A 22,744-nucleotide genomic window follows, 5' to 3' on the forward strand; every position below is an offset into this window, starting at 1 on the left:
ATCAGGGTCTTTTACCATGAGTTGGCTCTTTATATCAGGTGGCCAAAGTATTGGAGTTTCAGCTTCAACACCAGTCCTTCCAATGAATATTCAGGACTGATTTCCTTTAGGATTAACTGGTTTGATCTCCTTGCAGTCCAAGGGACTCTCAAGAGTCTTCTCCAGCACCACAGTTCGAAAGCATCAATTCTTCAGTGCTCAACCTTTTTTATGGTCCAACTCTCACATCCGTACGTGACTTCCAGAAAAAAAACAAAACAAAACAAAACAAAACATAGCTTATTAAATAGAGTTCTCATCAGCAATATATTCTATGCAAATCTAACAGACTTATTGTTAAATCACGTGATATAATGTATGTGAAAGTGCCTTCAACAGCTATGAAAGCAAAAAAAAAAACATGATTATCATCTATACCCTTGATATTCAAAGGGTGGTTCACAAAATAACATCAGCATCACCTGGTTGCTGAAATGTAGAATCTTAGGTCCCATCAATAACTGCTGGATAAGAATTTGGATTTTTAGCAAGTCCCTGAAGTTATTAGTATGCACATTAAAATTTGACAAAGACTATTATAGAATTCATAGGCATCTATGATTGCCCTTATCTCCAAGAAATACATCAGTCTTCTCTCCATAAACTTAGCTTATGCAAAGTGCATATGTGTTTTTGAATGGTTTCTTTCTAACTAGCAACAAGGGCGTCACACTTTCTGAGCACTGGTTGGCTTAGGTCATCCAGAAAGTGACTAAATAGTCAATCATTCCTTTCTCCCAACAACGCACAGTCAAATGGGCACTGCTTGTACATGTGCATTCATTTGAGCTTAAAATAAATAAATAAACATAATAATAAATAAATAATAATAATAATAAATAAATAAACTTAAATTTTGCTTGAAGGACATGATTGGCAAGGGTAAACAGTCTTCTTATTTTACCAGCTGGGTAAGATATTGATACAGTGGATGAATGACTCAGTCAAAGAAAACAGGATGTCCTTGTATCTATCAGTTATCAAAGTATCTCTGGCCTATATCTTTTACAGAACTTAGTTCCAATTGGTTACTGTATTAATTTATGTCTATTATAATGTAATATAAATATATTTCAGTATCTTTTTAAATTTACCATAGTGCAGTAGATCAAAGCTAATACAATTTTTTTTAAGTAGTGACAACATTGATTTTTAAAAAGAAGAAAAACTGAATGAGAAAGACTAGAAATAATGTTATAGTTAGAACAATGAAGATATGCTAACACAAATAATAAATTTATACCCAGGCATTGCTATCTCAAAATTTCCTTTTATTTTTTCCCACATCAAGCAGACAAAAAATTCTACTGTAAATTCTTGGGGGAGGAGGCAATAATATTCTTTCAGGTTAAAAAAAAAAGTATTAAAATTACGCAGACATGGAAACTTAACTAATCACTGATAAGTGGCATTAGTGATAAATACTTCTTAAATATCCCTACAGATAACCATGCGAATGCAGTAGGTCAACCATTGTTCCTACTGTAAACTAATATTTATTGAGTTGTCAGTAGGTATGTGTCATTATAATATTCTGAAAGGGATTATTACCACAAAGAAATCAAGAAAATTGAAATAATTTTTACCATGTAAGTTCAAGGACATTTATTGAATGCCAGCTAATCCAAATCCTAGAAAATGGAAAAATAACCAATATTGGTGGAACACTTAATTAAAAGATCAAGGGGATTTAATCATATACATGCATAATATAATCAATTCTATAAAATTTTGTGACTTAGGTTTCATTATTTTGCTGAAGTTACAGGCAATGTACCAGAATAAAAATGAAGTGAACTCCCAGGTTACAAAATTCACAGGTGGGATGACCTAGCTTCTTTCAACATATTAATGATGACCACACTCATATACTCAACTTGATTTCTATGGCAGTGAGCAAATTACTTACAATTTCACAAGTTGTCCTATTTGACTTCAAAGTAACATAAAATATAGTTTACCTTCCTTTTGCCAACACATCACAGATAAATTAGGTTGGCCAAATCTGAACAAACTTTTTGGTCAATTCAACATAATATTTTTCTGCCTAATTTCAAGCCTCAAATACAGTATTATCATTCTATTCTCAGTAAAATATAAATAGAGATGATGGGGGTAGTGGTGGAAAAAAAAGTTAAGAGTGGTGGTACACCTATTGTTAGATAAATGTGGATAATACTAACTGATAACAAATTGGGGTAGTAGACTCTATGTTCCTTAGGGCAGGACTTTGTTGGTTTATTTCATTCGTACATGTGTTCTAGCACATAGTAAGAAATACAGTAAATGTTTTTGAATAAACAAATGTAGTAAGAGTTTAGTTGTTCAGTCAAATGGACCTGGAAGCCTGTCTCCTAATTTGTTAAAATGAGAAAGTGAGTTCATGAGGGTTACTCTAAATGTTACAGTATTTTATTGAAAATGCTTAGCCTGGGTCTGGGCACCTATAAACATTTAGTGTGTTAGCTATAAATTATGCTAATAAATACATGAGACAATTTTCCAGAATTAAAATTTGATAGTCTTTTAAAAATCTGAGATTTTTTAAGTGATTGGCTTTCAGATAAGCAATTTTTATTTTGTGGAAAAACGATATAACCATTTTCCTGTTTGACCTTTGGATGTTGACCACTTCTGTATTAAAATCTTCTCTTTTTCATTTATAATAATGACTTGAGTACTGTAGTCTTAAGTTTTTCTGGTGAAATGTATCTTCTAGAGACTGGGAGATGAAATATGTCTTAGCCAATTCAATCAATCAAGCACAGTCCCATTAGTCACTTCTGAATCAATCTGTGACAGGTACGATTTTTCTCAGCTGGTTGAAAGATTCATGCTTCATGAATCCTAGGAAAGGCCTTTCTATCAAGACAAAAAGGAATAATGATGGCTTCATTTAAAATTACTAAACTCTACTTATGTATTAGTGTAAACAAAGCACCACTAATTAGATATTTCATCTTCTTTAGAGATATTTCTTCAATGGTACATATTTTAAACTCCTTAAAAAGACATAATTTTTAGTTTTTATGTTTTCTTCAGAAAGATTTTCTTCCTTCTGTAATTTATGGTAATAAAGAAGTGCTCTTTTTGCCCTTTATGTAAAATTTTCACTGAAAATTGTCCTTCCCAATTTCAACCCACTCCAAAAACTAATTGGGGAAGGTGTTAGTAATGAGATTTGAATTGAGAGCTTTAAGGGTGGCAAAAGCAATTCACTAATGAAGACTCTATTAGTTGCCCCAGAGGAAATTGATGATCTGTTTTTCTAAATTAAAAAAAAAAAAAAAACTCAAGAGCTTTTTAAACACTTGCCTGTTAAGAAGTCAACCCTATTAGAAAGATTTCTAACTCCAGGCTAATTTGTGAGTTACTCTGATAGAATATTATAAAATTTACAAAAAATTCAGTTTTCCCCCATGTTAATATATTGCTTAGTTTATATCTTCTTTGCTATTCAAAAGTATACTAGTTTTATTAATTAATTGAGCCTATCCTCAATCTCTTTTTGATCCAAAACATCTTAAGAAAGGAAAATGAGACTATTTATGTGGGTATAGTTAAAATGAAATAATATTAACTATTGTCTCTTCTATTCTCACATCCCTGGTTTCAGAAAATAATATTCTAGAGCTCTGGAACTGAAATTGATACGACAAATAACTAACATGGCAAAAATAATGGTTCCTTTGAGGCCATGCCTGCCAACTTTAAACAGGCCTATCCAAATTCAAACATTTTAATGTGTTCTCCTCACAAACACTCCACCCCTAAACTGTGCCCTAATCAATGCCCTGATCTTTAAACTAAGGATGGAATCTCACTGAGCTTACATCATAATGGAGGCTCATTTCTTACTGTCTTACTTTTTCGCCTAAGACCCATTTAAAGTATCAGGATGTAATGAAAGGGTGTTTAGGGTAATATAGTTTCAGTTCAGTTCAGTTCAGTTCAGTCTCTCAGTCATGTCCGACTCTTTGCAACCCCCATGGACTGCAGCACGCCAGGTCTCCCTGCCCATCACCAACTCCCAGCTACTGCTGCTGCTACTAAGTAACTTCAGTCATGTCCGACTCTGTGTGACCCCATAGATGGCAGCCCACTAAGCTCCCCCATCCCTGGGATTCTCCAGGCAAGAACACCGGAGTGGGTTGCCATTTCCTTCTCCAATGCATGAAAGTGAAAAGTGAAAGTGAAGTCACTCAAGTCATGTCCCACCCTCAGTGACCCCATAGACTGCAGCCTACCAGGCTCTTCCATCCATGGGATTTTCCAGGCAGGAGTACTGAAGTGGGGTGCCATTGCTTTCTCCGACCAACTCCCAGAACTTACTCCAACTTATGTCTATCGAATCGGTGATACCATCCAACCATCTTATCCTCTGTTGTCCCCTTCTCCTCCCTCCTTCAATCCCTCCCAGCATCAGGGTCTTTTCAAATGAGTCAGTTCTTCGCATCAGGTGGCCAAAGTATTGTAGTTTCAGCTTCAGCATCACTCCTTCCAATGAATATTCAAGACTGATTTCCTTTAGGATGGCTGGTTGGATCTCCTTGCAGTCCAAGGGACTTTCAAGAGTCTTCTCCAACACCACAGTTCAAAAGCATCAGTTCTTCGAAGCTCAGCTCTCTTTATGGTCCAACTCTCACATCCGTACATGACTACTGGAAAAACCATAGCTTTGACTAGATGGACCCTTGTTGGCAAAGTAATATAGTTCAGTAAATAATAATTAAAACATGCTTGGGCCAGGTGGTGCTAATCAATCTAAAATGCTCTTCAGTGCATTCTATATTCCAGGCCCAAACTATTAAACAGTCACACCTAAACAGAGTAAATTTTTTCCTTTTTTTTAGATTAAATAATCACATTAATAAGAAATCCCTTGCACAGACTTTCACATGTTTTTTCATGTATCCTAAAGCAAGATGATCACAATACAATTTGAAAAATATCCTATGTGGAGAAAAAAATAGAAGATTTCTGCTTTGATAATATGTTTTATTGCAGGGTCACAGAGTTAAAGAACTCCATTTTTTGTAAACCCTTTCCAAATATTTTAGTAGCATCTTCAATGGGTCATCAGTGGGAACGTGTTTAGTGTGTGTATTACTCAAGAGAGCAACCCTCCACTGATACAGAATTTAATAATCCCTTGTTCATTAAACACAATTATTGTGAACTATATGAGATAATAAACAAGTGTAAAGGACACCAAAGTGAGAGTTTCAGTCCTTGCCTAGTGAATCTCATAGTTTATTTGGAAAAGACAAATGAGTAAATAATTACTAAGCATTACAAATAATAAGACTTGGTAGGGAAGATCCCCTAAAGGAGAGCATGGCAACACACTCCAGTATTCTTGCCTGGAGAATCCTAGGGACAGAGGAGCCTGGAAGGCTACAGTCCATAGGGTCCCAGAGTAGGACATGAATGAAGTGACTAACACACAGCATACACAAGTATTGCAAATAATCACAATGCAAGGAGTGATGGTTTACACTGGATACGTAGAGTACAGATTCAGTTCAGTTCAGTTCAGTTTAGTCACTCAGTAGTGTCCGACTCTTTGCGACCCCATAAATTGCAGCACGCCAGGCCTCCCTGTCCATCACCAACTCCCGGAGTTCACTCAAACTCACGTCCATTGAGTTGGTCACGTCATCCAGCCGTCTCATCCTCTGTCGTCCCATTCTCCTCCTGTCCCCAATCCCTCCCAGCATCAGAGTCTTTTCCAATGAGTCAACTCTTCGCATGAGGTGGCCAAAGTACTGGAGTTTCAGCTTTAGCATCATTCCTTCCAAAGAACACCCAGGACCGATCTCCTTTAGAATGGACTGGTTGGATCTCCTTGCAGTCCAAGGGACTCTCAAGAGTCTTCTCCAACACCACAGTTCAAAAGCATCAATTCTTTGGTGCTCAGCTTTCTTCACAGTCCAACTCTCACATCCATACATGACCACTGGAGAAACCATAGCCTTGACTAGATGAACCTTTGTTGGCAAAGTAATGTCTCTGCTTTTGAATATGCTATCTAGGTTGGTTATAACTTTCCTTCCAAGGAGTAAGCGTCTTTTAATTTCATGGCTGCAGTCACCATCTGCAGTGGTTTTGGAGCCCCAAACAATAAAGTCTGACACTGTTTCCACTGTTTCCCCATCTATTTCCCATGAAGTGATGGGACCAGATGCCATGATCTTCGTTTTCTGAATGTTGAGCTTTAAGCCAACTTTTTCACTCTCCTCTTTTACTTGGTACAGATTAGGAGCATTTAACCCACCATGAAAAGAGGTCAAGAAATGTTTTGTGAGGGAGACAAGAGCTGAGCTATCTTAATAAATGAGCATGATATGGTGAAAGGTGGCAAGAGGGGGGTAAGAACATCAGATGAAAAGAAAACTGGAGCATGAAAAGGATATATTTGAGGCTATAACGGAGGCACAAACTGAGGAGGAAATAAACAAGTGGAATTATACTCAAGATATGTTTATCAAATGGAAGGAACAGGACTCTGAACAACTAAATAGGGATGGCAGAGCATGGAGAATACTGGGTGACTTCTAGCTTCCTGGTTGAAATTGTTGGTGGAATGTGGTACCGTTTACAAAGATAGAGAACTTGGTTACAGGAGAGAATAATAGATCATGATTCATTTTTGAATTTATTAAGTTTGAATTTCCTGTTGATATATACATTCTTCTTTAGAAAGTTAGCTAGGTGGGTCAGTAGTGGAATAAGTCCATTTATTTCTTTATATTTTTCTCCAACCTTTCAAAGGATAGGTGTCATATCTAGAATTGATACAATTTTCTATGCCCTTTGAATGAGATGAACCTAGCATGGCATTTCAACCAAATCTAATTTCCATGACTTTCACCAGAATTAAACACTTTTGTAATAATTCTGTTTCAATTAATAGGTGAGTTCTATAGGCTAAGTATTCTTGGGGGACTGAAGTGCTTAACATGTACTAAATGCTGGGTCAACACTTGCTGAATGAATGACTGAATAGTTGAATAATTATGGTGTGATATTTATGATGTGACATCACCACTATATTAAGTTCTACATTAAAAAAGACTTCAAAATGATTCTATTACTTCTCTTAACTTTCTTTATACTGCTTTTCTCTTGAAAGTGAAAGTGAAGTCACTCAGTCATGTCTGACTCTTTGTGACCCCGTGGACTGTAGCCTACCAGGCTCCTCCGTCCATGGGATTCTCCAGGGAAGAATACTGGAGTGGGTTACCATTTCCTTCTCCAACTTCCTCTAATCTCTCATACCTGCTCTTGGTGCAAACAAAACATTTGCTGCTAAATAGTTTCATCAACATCACTTTAAATTCTTTTGAACATTAAGAAGTAGGACTCAAAGGGTCCATCACCACACATTTGAGGCAAAATATAAACTATTTAGGAGGCATTGTGAGAATAGAATTGTCAGAGGCAGGATGCTTGAATAACTGAAAAGATTCCATAGAACTTTATTAGTACAGCTTCAAGAAGTTTAATGAATTAATTGGTGCCTAGAAGACTTAGAACAATGCAAAGCCAATGAAGCTGGGGGGAAAAAGAAGTGTTTCTGTATATAAATTTCTCTGGATTCATGTATCCATGAAAGTACATAACCACAGTAGACCTTAAAGACCTTTCCAAACACTATATCAATATACTACTTTTAAAGAATGCCATGAACAATATATTACTTCTTGTATTCCATAATGCATTTCTCTCTATTATGAAATAAAATTATTCTGGAAATTTAGTTTCAAGTGTTAAAGGCAATTCTTGCTTACCAAATGGTTTCTAGAAAACTAAAAGCTTTTTTTAAAAGCCTTAATTGTATTTTGTTTTCCTGATTTCCAACACTACATAAATAATGCTAATTCTCTGTTTTCATTAAATCTCTAAAAATATATTTGTGATAAATAATACTGTGTTATTGTTTCAACCAAGTAACTTTACACAGTATATTTGATAAGTTGCCTCTATAGGAAAAAGTTCATATACAAATAAGAGAAGATTTCCTTTTAGGGTTTTGCAATGTATTTTATATATTTAACATTTATACTTTTCCATTTTAATTTTGATAATTAAAAGTTTAAAAACTTATTGAAACATGTAACTAAATAGTGACTTCTAGTAAAATGTAATAGGATCTTTGAACTGATTCAGGCATATATGAAAGTCCTTATACGGAGAAGGCAATGGCACCCCACTCCAGTACTCTTGCCTGGAAAATCCCATGGACCAAGGAGCCTGGGCTGCAGTCCATGGGGTTGCTATGAGTCGGATATGACTGAGCGACTTGACTTTCACTTTTCACTTTCATGCATTGGAGAAGGAAATGGCAACCCACTCCAGTGTTCTTGCCTGGAGAATCCCAGGGACGGGGGAGCCTGGTGGGCTGCCGTCTATGGGATCGCACAGAGTCGGACACGACTGAAGTGACTTAGCAGCAGCAGCAGCAGCACAAAGTTTAGATATTAATCTCCAAGTCAATTTAAAAGCCAAAGTGCCTGTTAAGTAGTTCTTCTGGGCTAAGATATATATCTACAACAGAACCATTTTCTGTTCTGTACTAAATAGCTATGTAAGAGATATATCTGAAACAAAATCACTGGTCTTAAAAACAAGGTTTGTTAATCTGCCTTATACTTACAAATGTGCTTCCACAGCAGAAGATCTATCAGGAATTGAGTAAACAGACTTACTAAAGAGCAATAAACCTAAGAGGAGTTAATGCTGCAACATTTCAGGTTGACCATCTAAACTCTGTCTCCTAGTAAAAGTGATCTACTATTTAGACTTAAATTCATGTTTAAAGTAAATACATTATTTTAAAACCTGGATGGTATCTTATAAATCATCTAATCTAACTTTCTACATTTATTTTCTTTTTGGAAAAGGAGAACCAAACAAATTAAATGGCCATGCCAAGGTTCCACAGTAAATGAGTGTCTGAATGAGAATTAGACCCAACACTTAAGATATCTTATCACTACCTGTCCCAGTGTCCTACAAAGTAAATGGCTTCTGATTGTACTAGGTCAAAATTTTATTAATTTTGTCAGATGTTACTTTCAAGATTCCTTTATGTATAGATATAGATAGGCTATTTTTTCTTTTATGTATATAATTTTAAAAGGCTGTGACTTTTATCATTCATGTGTCTAATATTTTAGACTATGTTGGCTCTTAATTTGTTTCCTTTTACTTTCTTTTTTTTATGTGTTGAAATATGACCATTTATTCTTTTAAATATATGCATTGTAAGGGTAGTAATGGGAAATACTCACTGACATGTTGTTTTTAATACAATTCAATATATTTAGATCATATAGAAAATATAAAAGCTACAATATAAACAGAAAAATCTCAAAGCTCCATAAGTAAAATGAACAAATATATTTATGTCTGTATATACTTACTATATTGCTGCTTACTATTTGAAATGTATTCTGTGAATGTGGAGTCAATTACTACTTCCATGAGAACATCGAAGTTACAATGATTTGGTTTTCTTTGTAAAAATAAAATATTCTTGTTTTATATGAATTTGATTTCACATCACACTTTCCAGATCTCAATCACAGACATCTGAGTAGAATATTGCTGTCATCTATATTGAAAAGCTGACACATTATAATCAACATAAGCATGTTCTTTTTTTAGCTTACCCATTTATGTCTCAGTCTATTGAAGGCTTTCTCTGATTTTAATTAAACTATGTTTGCTGAAATATAACGTACACCATTAGCTGGAATTCAGAATTGTAAAAAAAAAAAAAAAAAAATAGCCCTAGTGTTTTGTTAAATGAATGCTATTAACAAATGTAGTCATGGTTATCAAACAATGGTTCTCAAACTTCAACATGTGTCAGATACACCTGATGGGCTGGCCTACCCATAGAGCTTATGATTCTGAAGGTCAGGGATGGGACTAAGAATTTACATTTTTAAATTCCCAGGTGGTGTGACTGTTTGAAAACTGCTGCCTTAACAGAATGCTCCTCCAAAAATAATTCTGCACTTATCCTTATGTTTATTGCAGCCTAAATATGGACCTTAGGAAATATTTAGGCTTAGACCATGTATAAACAGACATTTAGTTGCATTTTATTCATTCATATATCTGCAAGTGTGTTTGCCTGTGAAGTATCATCATATTTTAAACTGGTATTATATACTGTCATAATTGAATGTATAAGATAAGAAAGTAGGGACATAAAAGAGCTAAGAATATTTAGGACTGACATTAGCAAGGTGGTGATACAGGAATTTCTAATGTTCATTTCCTCTCAAGAAACTTCAATCTGAACAACTATCTGTGCATGAAAAAAACTTCACAAGAGCCAAGGATTCTGAGGGATTAAAATACCTGAATGAAGCAAAGAAATAAGTAAAAATACATTAAAGAGCATGGGAAAAATAGATCCACCTTCCCTGCATTCCCCTTCCCCAAGCCTGGGCAGCCCATCCTTATAGGAGGAAAGTGAAATGAGTGGCCCGTCTCACCACAGACCCCAGAGCTGGTCTGAATAATCAGTAGGATTTAGCCAGATGAAGAAGGAAGATGAATGTTTCAGACAGTAGATTGTGCTTAACAATGATCATGATATCCAAAACATAATGTTGGCACATAAAGGGGAAAAGTTGTGCAATCATATCAGATAATGCTTTCTGAGGAAGAGATAGCTGAACTCTAATAAAAAAAATGGAGGGAGGAAAACTCTGATAGAAAAAAATCAAAAAGTGGAAATGTTTCCATAAATTGTGAGATAGTCCCTTTATAAAATGTAGGGGGATGATTCAGTATCAAGATGTCAGTTCTTCCCAACTTAATCTATAGATTCAGTGCAATTTCCATTAAAATCTCAGCAAGTTATTTTGTGCATGTTAACTAAGTAATTCTAAAGTTTACATAAAGTAAAAGTGAAGTCGCTCAGACACGTTCAACCCTGCAACCCCATGAACTGTTGCCTACCAGGCTCCTCTGTCCATGGGATTTTCCAGGCAAGAGTACTGAAGTGGGTTGCATTTACATGGATCAGAATAAAATCCAGAATCGCCAAAACAAAACTGAAAAAAAAACGAACAAAGCTGATGGGCTGACACTACCCAACTTCAACACTTACTATAGACTGCAGTAGTAATATTTATATTTCTTCCTCTACCTCAAGTAGTTTCCTTATGTACACATGCTGGTCAGTTCTTGCTGAAGATTTGAGGGAGCCTTCCACAAATTCCCCAGACTTTATCTCTTTTCTATCTCTTTCTAGTATCTTTAGCTTCCTACTTTACATTATTCTGGTGCTTCCCTGGTAGCTCAGACAGCAAAGAACCTGCTTGTAACACAGGAGACCTGGGTCAGGAAGATCCCCTGGAGAAGGGCATGGCTACCCACTCTAGTATTCTTGCTTGGAGAATTCTATGGTCAGAGACCGTGGTGGGCTACAGTCCAGGGGGTTACAAAGAGTCAGACATGACTCAGCAACTAACACTTTACATTATTCTGACCGCTGATCTCTCATGGTCTTGGTTTCTCAAGATTCTCAGCTAGATGTCACCAAATCTACTCCATGCCTGCACTAACTGGCTGCAACTCCTCACAGCATTAAGCTGGGATAATCATAGAGCACACCTCATTTGTTTTTCATCACTTAAGAGTCACTGCCCTCTATTGTCTGTTGTTCAACCTTATTGTATATAATTTTCTTCTGTTTCCTGTAGTTTCAAGTATGAAAACAAATCAAGTCCCTTTATTTTATCTTAGCTAGAAGGGAAGGTCACTAGGACACTTTTAAAAATGAAGAGAGTGGTATAAATGTTTATCTTATTATAGTAGAAAATGTTATGTTCCTCCATCCCAGAAGATAAGTGAACAGAAATTTAGAAAGAAGGAAGTGATCCACATAATTACATATGTTCATTGATATTGGAAAGTAAGGAGAATTGGTGACCACAGATGTCTAATAAATGTAACATTGGGAATAGATGCTAGATGATAGTGAATTAATAATTAAATGGGAGTCAACAAATGGAGAAAGCAAGTAATGGTGACATTCTTTAGAAGTTTAGTTGAGCAGTGATGAAAAGGTACTGAATGCTATTTATAGGGGAATTCAGAATCAAAGGTGCTTTGTTTGCTGTCAAAATCTTTGTTGAGACAAGAGAGAAAGTTAAAATTGACTATGGGTAGGACAGAGGTTGGCAAACAATGTCCTGCAGACTGGCTACCAGCTTGTGTAAGTGAAGTTTTATTGGACCATAGCCAGTCTATTCATTTGCATAATGTTTGAGGGCCTTCTGTGTTACAACAGCAGAGTTAAATAGTGGCTCCAAAAAAATCTCCATAGATCTCCAACAGAGATCATATGGCTCCAAAGTAAAAAAAAAAAAAAAAAAAAAAATATGTATATATATATATATATATAAACTTTCACAGAAATTTGAGAACCCTTACACTAAGAATCTAATATGCAATAAATTCATATAGTATACTTTAGATCATCAAGAATTACAGATTCAGCAGCAGTCACTTCATAATATATCATCCTGGAACAAATAACATATTTATAATGTTAATGGAAATGAAAACAGCAGTCTTGAATTTTTCATTTTGGGTAATGAAAGGCTAAAAGTAATTTTTCAAAATAAAATGATATCTTCTACCTTAACATTAAACAGTTAACATTATGTACAAGAGTTTGTGAAAAAAGTATCTTTTGATGGTGCCATGAAACTAAACTGCTGTTATTTTAAATGATTTTTCAATTAGTAACTTGGCTTAGACATTAAAATACATATCCTATAAAAATTTCAATAAATAAAGATAGTTGGGATCTACAGTGTTTGATTTTCAAATATGTGATATTCTGTCATACACAATGTTGATCCAATAACAATGAAATGACTCTGTTTTTAATAATTTTTAAACTTTTTCTAGGCAAAGAAGTCAAGCCCAAGTCTCCACGTATGTTATGTGCATGCCAAATATTAAAAAATCTTAAATGCATGCTTTACTCAGCCTCTGATTCTATTGTTGAGTGTTTTGCATAAAGTCAAAGGTTTAACTATTTTGTGTAGATAACGTGCTGCTTATCTTGTATTTTTGAGGATTTACTATGCTGAAATTTTCCTTCATCTTTCATTCACTGGATGAACAAATTAATACCTTTCATTAATTTCTCATTAAAATCCTTAGTGCACATTTCCAATGTTTTCTCAAAATAATTTTTATGTGGTTGGTAATAAGGAATCTTTACTTGTGTGTGTATTAATCTGCTGCAATTATAAGAGGAAAATTAAATATATTGATGATTAGAAAATAATAAGTAATATATAAAAAATATGCATGGGCATAGGAAGTAAATATTTTTATACAATCATAATTATGAATGTTTACTCATTTTTAGAGCCACAAGTAAAAAAACAAGAGAAGCCAGGTATGTACATTTAATGTGTAGATTCATACTTGCACTCCATGTTTATAACGATAGTATGTGCTGTGCTGTGCTTTGTCACTCAGTCATGTCCGACTCTTTGCAACCCCATGGACTGTAGCCCACCAGGCTCCTCTGTCCCTGGAGATTCTCCAGGCAAGGATACTAGAATGTATAGCCATGCCCTCCTCCAGGGGATCTTCCCACCCCAGGGATTGAAGCCAGGTCTCCCTGAGTTCAATTCTTTACCACCTGAGCCACCAAAGAAGCCCAAGAATGCTGAAGTAGGTAGACTACCCCTCCTCCAGGGGAACTTCTGGACCCAGGAATCAAACTGGGGTCTCCTGCATTGCAGGCGGATTCTCTACCAGCTGAGCCTCCCGGAAAACCCCATAGCATTCTTTTTGCAAATATTCTGTCTGAGTGCAAATATTATACTAAAATTTTATTCTTGAACAACTTTTTAAAATAAAACAAACATATACTACCTTTTCCTAGAAAAAGTCCTATTTACAAAGATGAAATCACTGATGAATTTGTATCATTCAGAAGAAACAAACGACTAAAGACTATTTTTCACTCATTGCTGTAGAGCACAACATCCTGTCAGAGAAACAGCTGCTCTTACTCTTCGAATTTTGGGGGGTTCCTGAGTCAGATGAACATTTCTGAGGGCAATAGCAGGCAGCAGGCACTGTCTAAAAGAAAACACAACAATGATTTTCAAAACAGTTAACTTTTGACTCATGTCTCCCAACCGTATTTGTATTATGTTGTTGTTCAGTCACTAAGTCATATCCGATTCTGTAATCCCACAGACCGAAGCACACTAGGCTTCCCTGTCCTTCACTATCTCCTGGAGTTTGCTCAAACTCATGTCCATTGAGTCAACGATGCCATCCAACCATCTCATCCTCTATCACCCCCTTCTCCTCCTACCCTCAATCTTGCCCAGCATCAGGGGCTTTTCCAATGAGTTGGCCCTTTGCATCAGGTGGCTAAAGTATTGACGTTTCAGCTTCAGCATCAGTCCTTCCAATGACTATTTCACAGTTTACTTCCTTTAGGAATGACTCGTTTGATTTCCTTGCTGTCCAAGGGACTCTCAAGAGTCTTCTCCAGCACCACAATTCAAAAGCATCAATTCTCCAGCACTCAGTCTTCCTTATGGTCCAACTCTTTCATCTGTATATGACTACTGGAGAAAACCTAGTTTTGACATACAGACCTTTGTTGGCAAAGTGATGTCTCTGCTTTTTAATATGCTGTCTAGATTTGTCATAGCTTTTCTTCCAAGGAGCAAGCATCTTTTAATTTCATGGCTGCAGTCACCATCTGCAGTGATTTTGGAGCCCAAGAAAATAAAGTCCGTCACTGTTTCCATTGTTTCCCCATCTATGTGTCATGAAATGATGGGACTGGATGCCATGATCTTAGATTTTTTAATATTGAGTTTTAAGCTGGCTTTTTCCACTCTCCTCTTTCACCTTCATCAAGAGGCTCTTTAGTTATTCTTTGCTTTCTGCCATCAGTGTGGTATTATCTGCATATATGAGGTTATTGATATTTCTCCCAGCAATCTTGGTTCCAGCTTGTGATTCATCCAGCCTAGTATTGCTCATGATTTGTCTGCATAAAAGTTATATAAGCAGGGTGACAATATATAGCCTTAACATGCTCCTTTCCCAATTTTGAACCAGTCCATTTTTATGTTGCTGCTACTGCTGCTAAGTCGCTTCAGTCGTGTCCGACTCTGTGCGACCCCATAGACGGCAGCCCACCAGGCTCCCCCATCCCTGGGATTCTCCAGGCAAGAACACTGGAGTGGGTTGCCATTTCCTTCTCCAACCCATGAAAGTGAAAAGTGAAAGTGAAGTCGCTCAGTCGTGTCCGACTCTTCGTGACCCCATGGACTGCAGCCTACCAGGCTCCTCCACCTGTGGGATTTTCCATGCAAGAGTTCTGGAGTGGGTTGCCATTGTCTTCTCCGCCATTATTATGAGGTTGCTGTAATAAAATACCACAATCTAGGTGGCTAAAAACAACAGAAATGTATTCTCTTACAGTTCTGGATATTAGATGTTTGAAATCAAGATGTCAGCAGGGTATGAGGCAATGGCTACCCACTCCAGTATTCTTGCTTGAGAAACCCCATGGACAGAGAAGCCTGATGGACTATAGTCCATTGGGTCACAGAGAGTCGGACACGATTGAGCAGTTGACACTTTCACTTTTTGTTTGTTTGTGAGGCACTGGGGATTAGGACTGCAGAACATCTTTTAGGATAACACAATTCAACTTACAAAGGTCTACCCTGTGACCCCTCCAAAGTTCATGTCCTTCACGTGTAGCAAAATACATTCACCCCATTTCAACATTCCTAAGAGTCCTAATAATTTTAGCATCAGTTCAGTTCAGTTCAGTCACTCAGTCGTGCCCGACTCTTTGCGACCCCATGAATCACAGCACACCAGGCCTCCCTGTTCATCACCAACTCCCGAAGTTCACTCAAACTCACGTCCATTGAGTCAGTGATGCCATCCAGCCATCTCATCCTCTGTCGTCCCATTCTCCTCCTGCCCCCAATCCCTCCCAGCATCAGAGTATTTTCCAATGAGTCAACTCTTCCCATGAGGTGGCCAAAATACTGGAGTTTCAGCTTTAGCATCATTCCTTCCAAAGAACACCCAGGACTGATCTCCTTCAGAATGGACTGGTTGGATCTCCTTGCAGTCCAAGGGACTCTCAAGAGTCTTCTCCAACACCACAGTTCAAAAGCATCAATTCTTTGGTGCTCAGCTTTCTTCACAGTCCAACTCTCACATCCATACGTCCAAAATTTTATCAATTCAAAGTCTCATATCTCTTTATCTAAATCAGTATGGGTAAAAGTCCGGGTATGACTCTTCTTTCATAAAATTCCTTTCCACTTGTGAAACCAGAAAAATATCATGTTTAAAAAAAAAATGTGAAACTGGTTAGAATGTATATTCCCATTCCAAAGGGGAAAAATTGGAAGGAAGAAAAGGGGTCACAGGTCCCAAGTAAATCCAAAACATAGCGGGGAAGATTCCATTAGGAATCAAAGCCTAAAAATGTCCCTCTTTGATTCAGTGCTGTGTTGTCTGGACCTGAGGTGAGGGGATGGTGGCCCTGGCCTCTTGGCCCACTGGGATGACAGTCCTGCCCTCTCTGCCCAAGGAAGTCCCATCATCCCAGCCGTTGAATCATGGCTTGGCCATTAGAGTTGATATTCCTTCATTTCATCCTGTTTCTGTCCACTTCTGTCCAGGCCAGCATTATTTTTGTTTGCATAAAATTTTCAAAAACATGACTCGTTTTGTGTTCAGTTCCTGAAGATCCAAGTCATTGGACAAGAGGGTCCCCCATAGATCTCCCTACGTCACCACATCTCTATTTCTGCCTTCTGCTGAGGTGAAGGGTTGGATCCATGATCCTGTCCAGCCACACCCTTGGTCCTGTCTCCAGGGTGCACTGTCTAGTCAGGGGGAGCATTTTCTCAATCACCAAGTACTGGTTCCTCTTGCATGACAGTTTTCTCCTCAGTTTATCGTCTCTTTCTCATTGTATCATAAGCAATGAAGAGAATCCATGCTGTACTTTCCACACTGTCCTCAGAGTTTTCTAAACTAAAGATGGATATCCTTCACTTACAAACTCCACCTTCTACCCTACAGACGGGAGTTAAACATATTTTGTGTGTGTGTGTAGCACATAGTTTAAGCAAACTCCAGGAGATTGTGAAAGACAGGGAAACCTGGCATGCAGCAGTCCATGAGTTTGCAGAGTCAGACACGACTGAGAGACTGAACAACAACAGCATATAATTCAAGTCATAACATTCTCTAAATTTCTGAATCACATCTAGGTATATTTCAAAAAATATTCTTCCCAATCCTATCATCAAGTCATCTATCTTATGTTGACATTGGGGCTATTCTCTACAACAATAATCTTGAGAAAACAGAAAATTCAGGTTGAAATCCATTAGCAGTAGCAACAACTTAATGACATGTATGTGGCATGTACATGTCATTACATGTACATGTAATGTACAAGTACGTGGCATGATTTTAACTACTGTGTGTTTAATAGTCCAGTACAGGCAGGCCAGTGGGAAACTAAGATAAGTTTTACTAAAATTCTGCTTTTTTCAAATTATGGTAAATAAAATAAAATAGTGTCCGAAAATGAATTTGTGCTCTAGTTTATTTTTATCAGATTTTAAAATTTCTGTCTTTTGTTTTCCCATCAGAGTCACAAGTTAAAAAAGAAGCAAAACCAGGTAACAATATTTTATTCTTAAATAGATACAGAGCTAATGTTGCTGTTATTTTAGAACTAAAATGTCACCAGTGGGGGTTTACACAGCGCCTTCCACAGCCTCACTGTTTTCCCTACTCCATTATTCCATATGTTTTTACAGCACTGGTGAGAATGGGGATATTCCATAGGCAAAATATCTGGAATGTGGCTTTAAATGAATGTCAGCAGAGACTCCAGGTTTCAAGAGACATTTCTTAGAGTTCTTCAAAGTCTGGTGTTAGTCATATTTAATTTGTGAGTTTATTTCTGATAACACACCAGAGTCACAAAATCATAGACTACTGGGACTTGAAAGAGAACAAGAATTTATCAAGCATCTGCTATGAGCTAAGGAATAGTGTAAGATTCAGTTTTCATCATTTCACTGTGAGAGGCATGTAAAATGACAGTTATTACCCATATTTAGTATCTGTGGAAACAGTTCAATAGACAAGATTTTCAAGTTAGTCAATGTTGAAGCTAGAATTGTGCCCATGTTTGGTCTACACAAAACCCTGGGTAATCTCACTAAGAGACTGTCCCAGACTAACAATGATTTTATTAAGAGGCAACATTAACCTAAATCAGAGCAATCTTTCCAAGTTTACATTGCTATTTAGTGTGTGTAAGTCCTAGCTCTGGTACCAACTAGCTACTCACCTGAGGCAAGTCAAAAAAAAAAAAACAACCCTCAGGCTCTATGGATGTTATTTCTTCATTATAAAAATTATGTAGCAGGATTCTTAAACAACAACAAACTCAAAAATCCAAGTCTAGATGTATATATACAATACTATATTATTCCTTTAATTCTCACCAGAACTTACTTGACAACTCATCATAAACTTGAGCCTAGTTTCTCTTATAAAAATATATCTTTTTAATGTACCAAGGTTTAAAAATGCCAAACTACTGTCTTATAATTTATTTTCCTGAGTATGTTTATTGGCTGCAGATGAGTGTTACCCAATATAAACATTTTGCATTTTGCCTCTTTTTTTTTTTTTTTAAATCAGAAGACCAATACCATTTAAAACTTCTGTTTAGGTCTAGTACTATTTAGAACTTTCATTTATTATTATAAATACTACAATTTTGCAGGCAAAATTAATTGATTTTTTATATTATAAATGTTTATGTTCTAGCTTCATCTGAAAAAGCTCAAATACACAGTATGTATCTTTATTTTATCTATAAAGCTAATATGGAATTTTAACAAAAAATTAAGTATTTTAATATATATGCAATATATGCCTCAGTATTTGTGCTTTATTATGGCCTATGTTTTGGAAACTATAAGTGTTTAAATGTAAATAAGAAATATTGGTATATTGTTTTCATGCAACCAAAACCTTAAAGTTTTTTTTATCTAAACTAGGATGACATGAAAAATGAGGAATAGTTCTTCTCCATAGGCACGTTTGTTCAAATCTGTCAATTATTTTCTACTTAACAAATCATGGGACCATTTCACAGAGAAAATTCACCATATGTTAATTTATAAAGCTTCTAAATATCCAAAGGACTTCCCTGGTAGCTCAGGTGATAACGAATCCTTCTGCAATGCAGGAGACCCCAGTTGGATTCCTGAATCGGGAAGTTCCCCTGGAGAAAGGATAAGCTACCCACTCCAGTATTCTTGGATTCCCCTTATGGCTCAGCGGGAAACGAATCCACCTGCATATGGGAGACCTGGGTTCAATCCCTAGGTCAGGAAGATCTTCTGGAGAAGGGAATGGCAACCCACTCCAGTATTGCTGCCTGGAAAATTCCATGGACAGGGGACGGGGGACTGGTGGGCTGCAATCCATGGGGTTGCAAAGAGTACAACTGTTAGTCACAACTGAGTGACAAACACACATCCAAAAATATTTTCTTTTTATTATTTTCAGAACAAGACACAGTGAAACCAGAAAAGGCTATTTCTCATGGTAAACCAGGTATTTTGCAGGTGGTATTTGTAGTATCAAATTGTCTCTCAGTGTTCTAATTTTAGCAGGATGATGAGCTTAGAGTCAAATCTAAAGTTATTAGGAAAGATTCATGTGTTAAGTCACTCAGCTTCTAATGTTAGTCATCTTCACAGTGTTTTGGTTTGGTTTCTTTTTTGTGCTGAGAACTTGGCCTTCCAGATATAACTAGATAGCTCATGCTCTTTTCCTATCAGAAACTTAGCTTAGCACAAAGACCATTTTTGCCAGCAATCATTTGAGTGCTGAATGCCCATTCAGTTGAATGGTCTCTATATTTTGTTTTGCTTTGTTCTGTTTGGGGCAAGACATCCCTAGAAAACTTGTAATTCAGAATGGCCCATTCAAACGTGATCATCTTCAATTCCAAAAATCTCAAAAAAAGGAAATAAAAAGAAAGCAGTTTCCTCCTGCTTCTCATCCTTCTTCCCTCTTTCCTTCATTTTGCCTCCCTTCCTTTCTTCTTATTCCTGGTTTTACACTTTACAGAAAGTAGAGGTTAAGCCAATGGGTTTTGCTCATAAAAAGAAATAGAAAAATTACCAAGACTAGTTTAATCATTAGTTTTTATTTAAGAATAGAAACTTTATTTAAATTTTAATTTAACCCAATTAAATATGAATTTAATTTTGAGGTTGACCAATTCCCAGTTGTTCTGTAGAACATGGTCTTTTATTCTAGGCTGAATTGTCTACCTGACATTGTGAATATGGTTAGGTCAGAATCTTTAAAAAGATAAAAAGACCTTCTCCAAACATATCTTAGGAAACTTCTGCTTATATTTTTAAGATTTTACTTTAGAAAATCTGTTTTCAGTCGTTTGAGTCCATAGAAATAAGGAAAGCAGAGCTTGATTGTGGGGCGGTAAGAAAAGCAGTCTGTACTGACATAAGCAAAACTTTAGAAACAACTTTTAGAACAGTCTAATATCATGAATAATAAACCCTGTGTCTTTATTGTCCCAAATGACACCCATTTTTGAGATGAAATCCTGAGAGCAGGAGAGAGTTTCATCTCTGAGTATCTAACAAAGGCATTCCCCTCTGGCCACATCTTTTATTTCAGTGATCATGTTCATACTCTAAATTCTGTTTGCAAGTGAAACTTTCCAATTAGAATATTTCACCGATTCATTCCCACCGCTGAATACTTGAAAAGCTTAATTTTATATAGAATATTTATTCTAATCCCTTTACTTTGATCCAAATCTCTTTAACTATGTCTACAAAAATCTACAGCACACAAGACATCCCATAAATATACCACCTTTGCCCTTCCCCATCTTTGTGACATAAAAACTTGGGTTTTCAGGCTAGTCCTGGCTTCTCAGGGAGGTGTCTTGCTCATGAAAGATAAAAAATTGTTCCTTCCTATTCTTATTCAATAATGAAAAGGGATTATGTGTTTTATGTGTACTCCTGTATAGATAAATGCAGTGAAATACAGTGAAGGCAAAGGATGCTGTGTACTTTGATTAGGGGTTAGGGGACCATTTGAATTAGAATAAGTTTTGTGGCAAGAAACTTGCAAAGGACATCTGCAGCTAGACAGATTTTCTTTGTGCTCTCATCCAATTTGAATAAAAGATATCACTTGTTTAATTGAGAAAACAGCTAAGGTTGTCTCAGTATTGGTGTTATTTCAAAGAGAATACAAAATATCACGGTTGAAATGTGTCACTGTTTTGAACTGATGCATTTAAAATGTCCACTTGTGTTAACTTTTTTCCTGTCATAGATGAAAAAGTTGTCAAGCATGTAAAAGCTACCACAATAGAAAAAACAGGTGAATAAACTGCTTTAAATTTTTCTTCTATGTATCAGTTTTGTGTTATGTTGGTGTGCACACACACATATCTTCACTGGATTGTGAGCACTTTGTGTCATAAGTTCTAAGATTCTAGATTCTTGCAAATAACTGAAAGATATATTCAATAAAAATTAACAGTGAAAAACTAGAGTGACATACTTTATTTTTTTTAAGTGTGATTGACCTAAGCTTACATATAATTTGCAAGGATAGCTATGCATGCATTGATTATCTTGTTCTATTAGGTGTTTAATCTCACTTTCAAACCACATTTTCTCCAATTTTAAAATCACAAAAATCTGGAACTGTGTGCTGTTCATGCATGAGATGGAATAATTTTCATTCATGAGAACTTCATAGAGACTATATGTAATTACATAATGTTTTAAAATCTGCCTTGAAAAATGATCAACAGAATATATAATATCAACTCATCATTTAATGTGAGAGGAAAAAAAAAGAAATGTACACGCTCTTTCATTTCTGGAGTTCTGTCCTAAAAGGATGAACAAAAGTAAGTTTTCATCTCAGCTGACATCTTGAAAGACTGAATCGCCTCCATTTGATCCCAAAATGAAAATCCTACTACCTTGGCCATGAATAGAGTCCTATTTCTTACTAAAAATCTTTCCAAAGGAAAAGGACTATGAAGTACTTTCCTTCTTTTAACAGATGATCATGATAATCAGGGTTTAAGTATAGTTCTCACAGGAAAATATAATAGAATTCAGGAGAGAACTAATTATTTATAGAAATTGTGAACTATTATTTCTTTAGAAAGAAATCTCATAAGGCTATTTTCACATTAGCTCATATGACCATTGTACTGTATCCCAACCATTGCCTAAGCTCATAATTTTGGTTAACATTCGTTTAATTTTCACCCTGATGTGTTAATTGGAGAAGGAAATGGCAACCCACTCCAGTACCCTTGCCTGGAAAATCCCGTGGACAGAAGAGCCTGGTATGCTACAGTCCATGGGGTCACCAAGAGTCCGACACGACTGAGCGACTTCACTCACTCACTCACTCAGTGTGTTAATATGACCCCTTGAGTATCTCATTTCGTTATATGGGTATTTGGAGATTATGAAGAAACTAGCCCAGTGTATTTGTGTCTCAAATATATAGATTGGTTCAAACTTTACACAAAAGTTTG

The 22,744-nt window shown here is 36.3% G+C and overlaps 1 protein-coding gene across 50 annotated transcripts in view; it reads left to right on the forward strand.

Annotated features, from left to right (window-relative positions):
- Positions 1-22,744, forward strand: part of TRDN (triadin) — a 415,136-nt gene that overhangs the window by 352,533 nt on the left and 39,859 nt on the right. For 49 of the 50 annotated variants that reach the window (XM_061427426.1, XM_061427397.1, XM_061427384.1 and 46 more), the window contains 6 exons: positions 12,985-13,011; positions 13,454-13,483; positions 17,757-17,786; positions 18,952-18,978; positions 19,699-19,746; positions 21,514-21,561. In XM_061427426.1, the coding sequence (XP_061283410.1) occupies positions 12,985-13,011; positions 13,454-13,483; positions 17,757-17,786; positions 18,952-18,978; positions 19,699-19,746; positions 21,514-21,561 (210 nt within the window). The remainder of the gene's footprint in view (positions 1-12,984; positions 13,012-13,453; positions 13,484-17,756; positions 17,787-18,951; positions 18,979-19,698; positions 19,747-21,513; positions 21,562-22,744) is intronic. The other variant, XM_061427385.1, reaches the window with a different exon arrangement.

This window comes from Bos javanicus, chromosome 9 (assembly GCF_032452875.1).
Source record: "Bos javanicus breed banteng chromosome 9, ARS-OSU_banteng_1.0, whole genome shotgun sequence".
Classification (NCBI taxonomy): domain Eukaryota; kingdom Metazoa; phylum Chordata; class Mammalia; order Artiodactyla; family Bovidae; genus Bos; species Bos javanicus.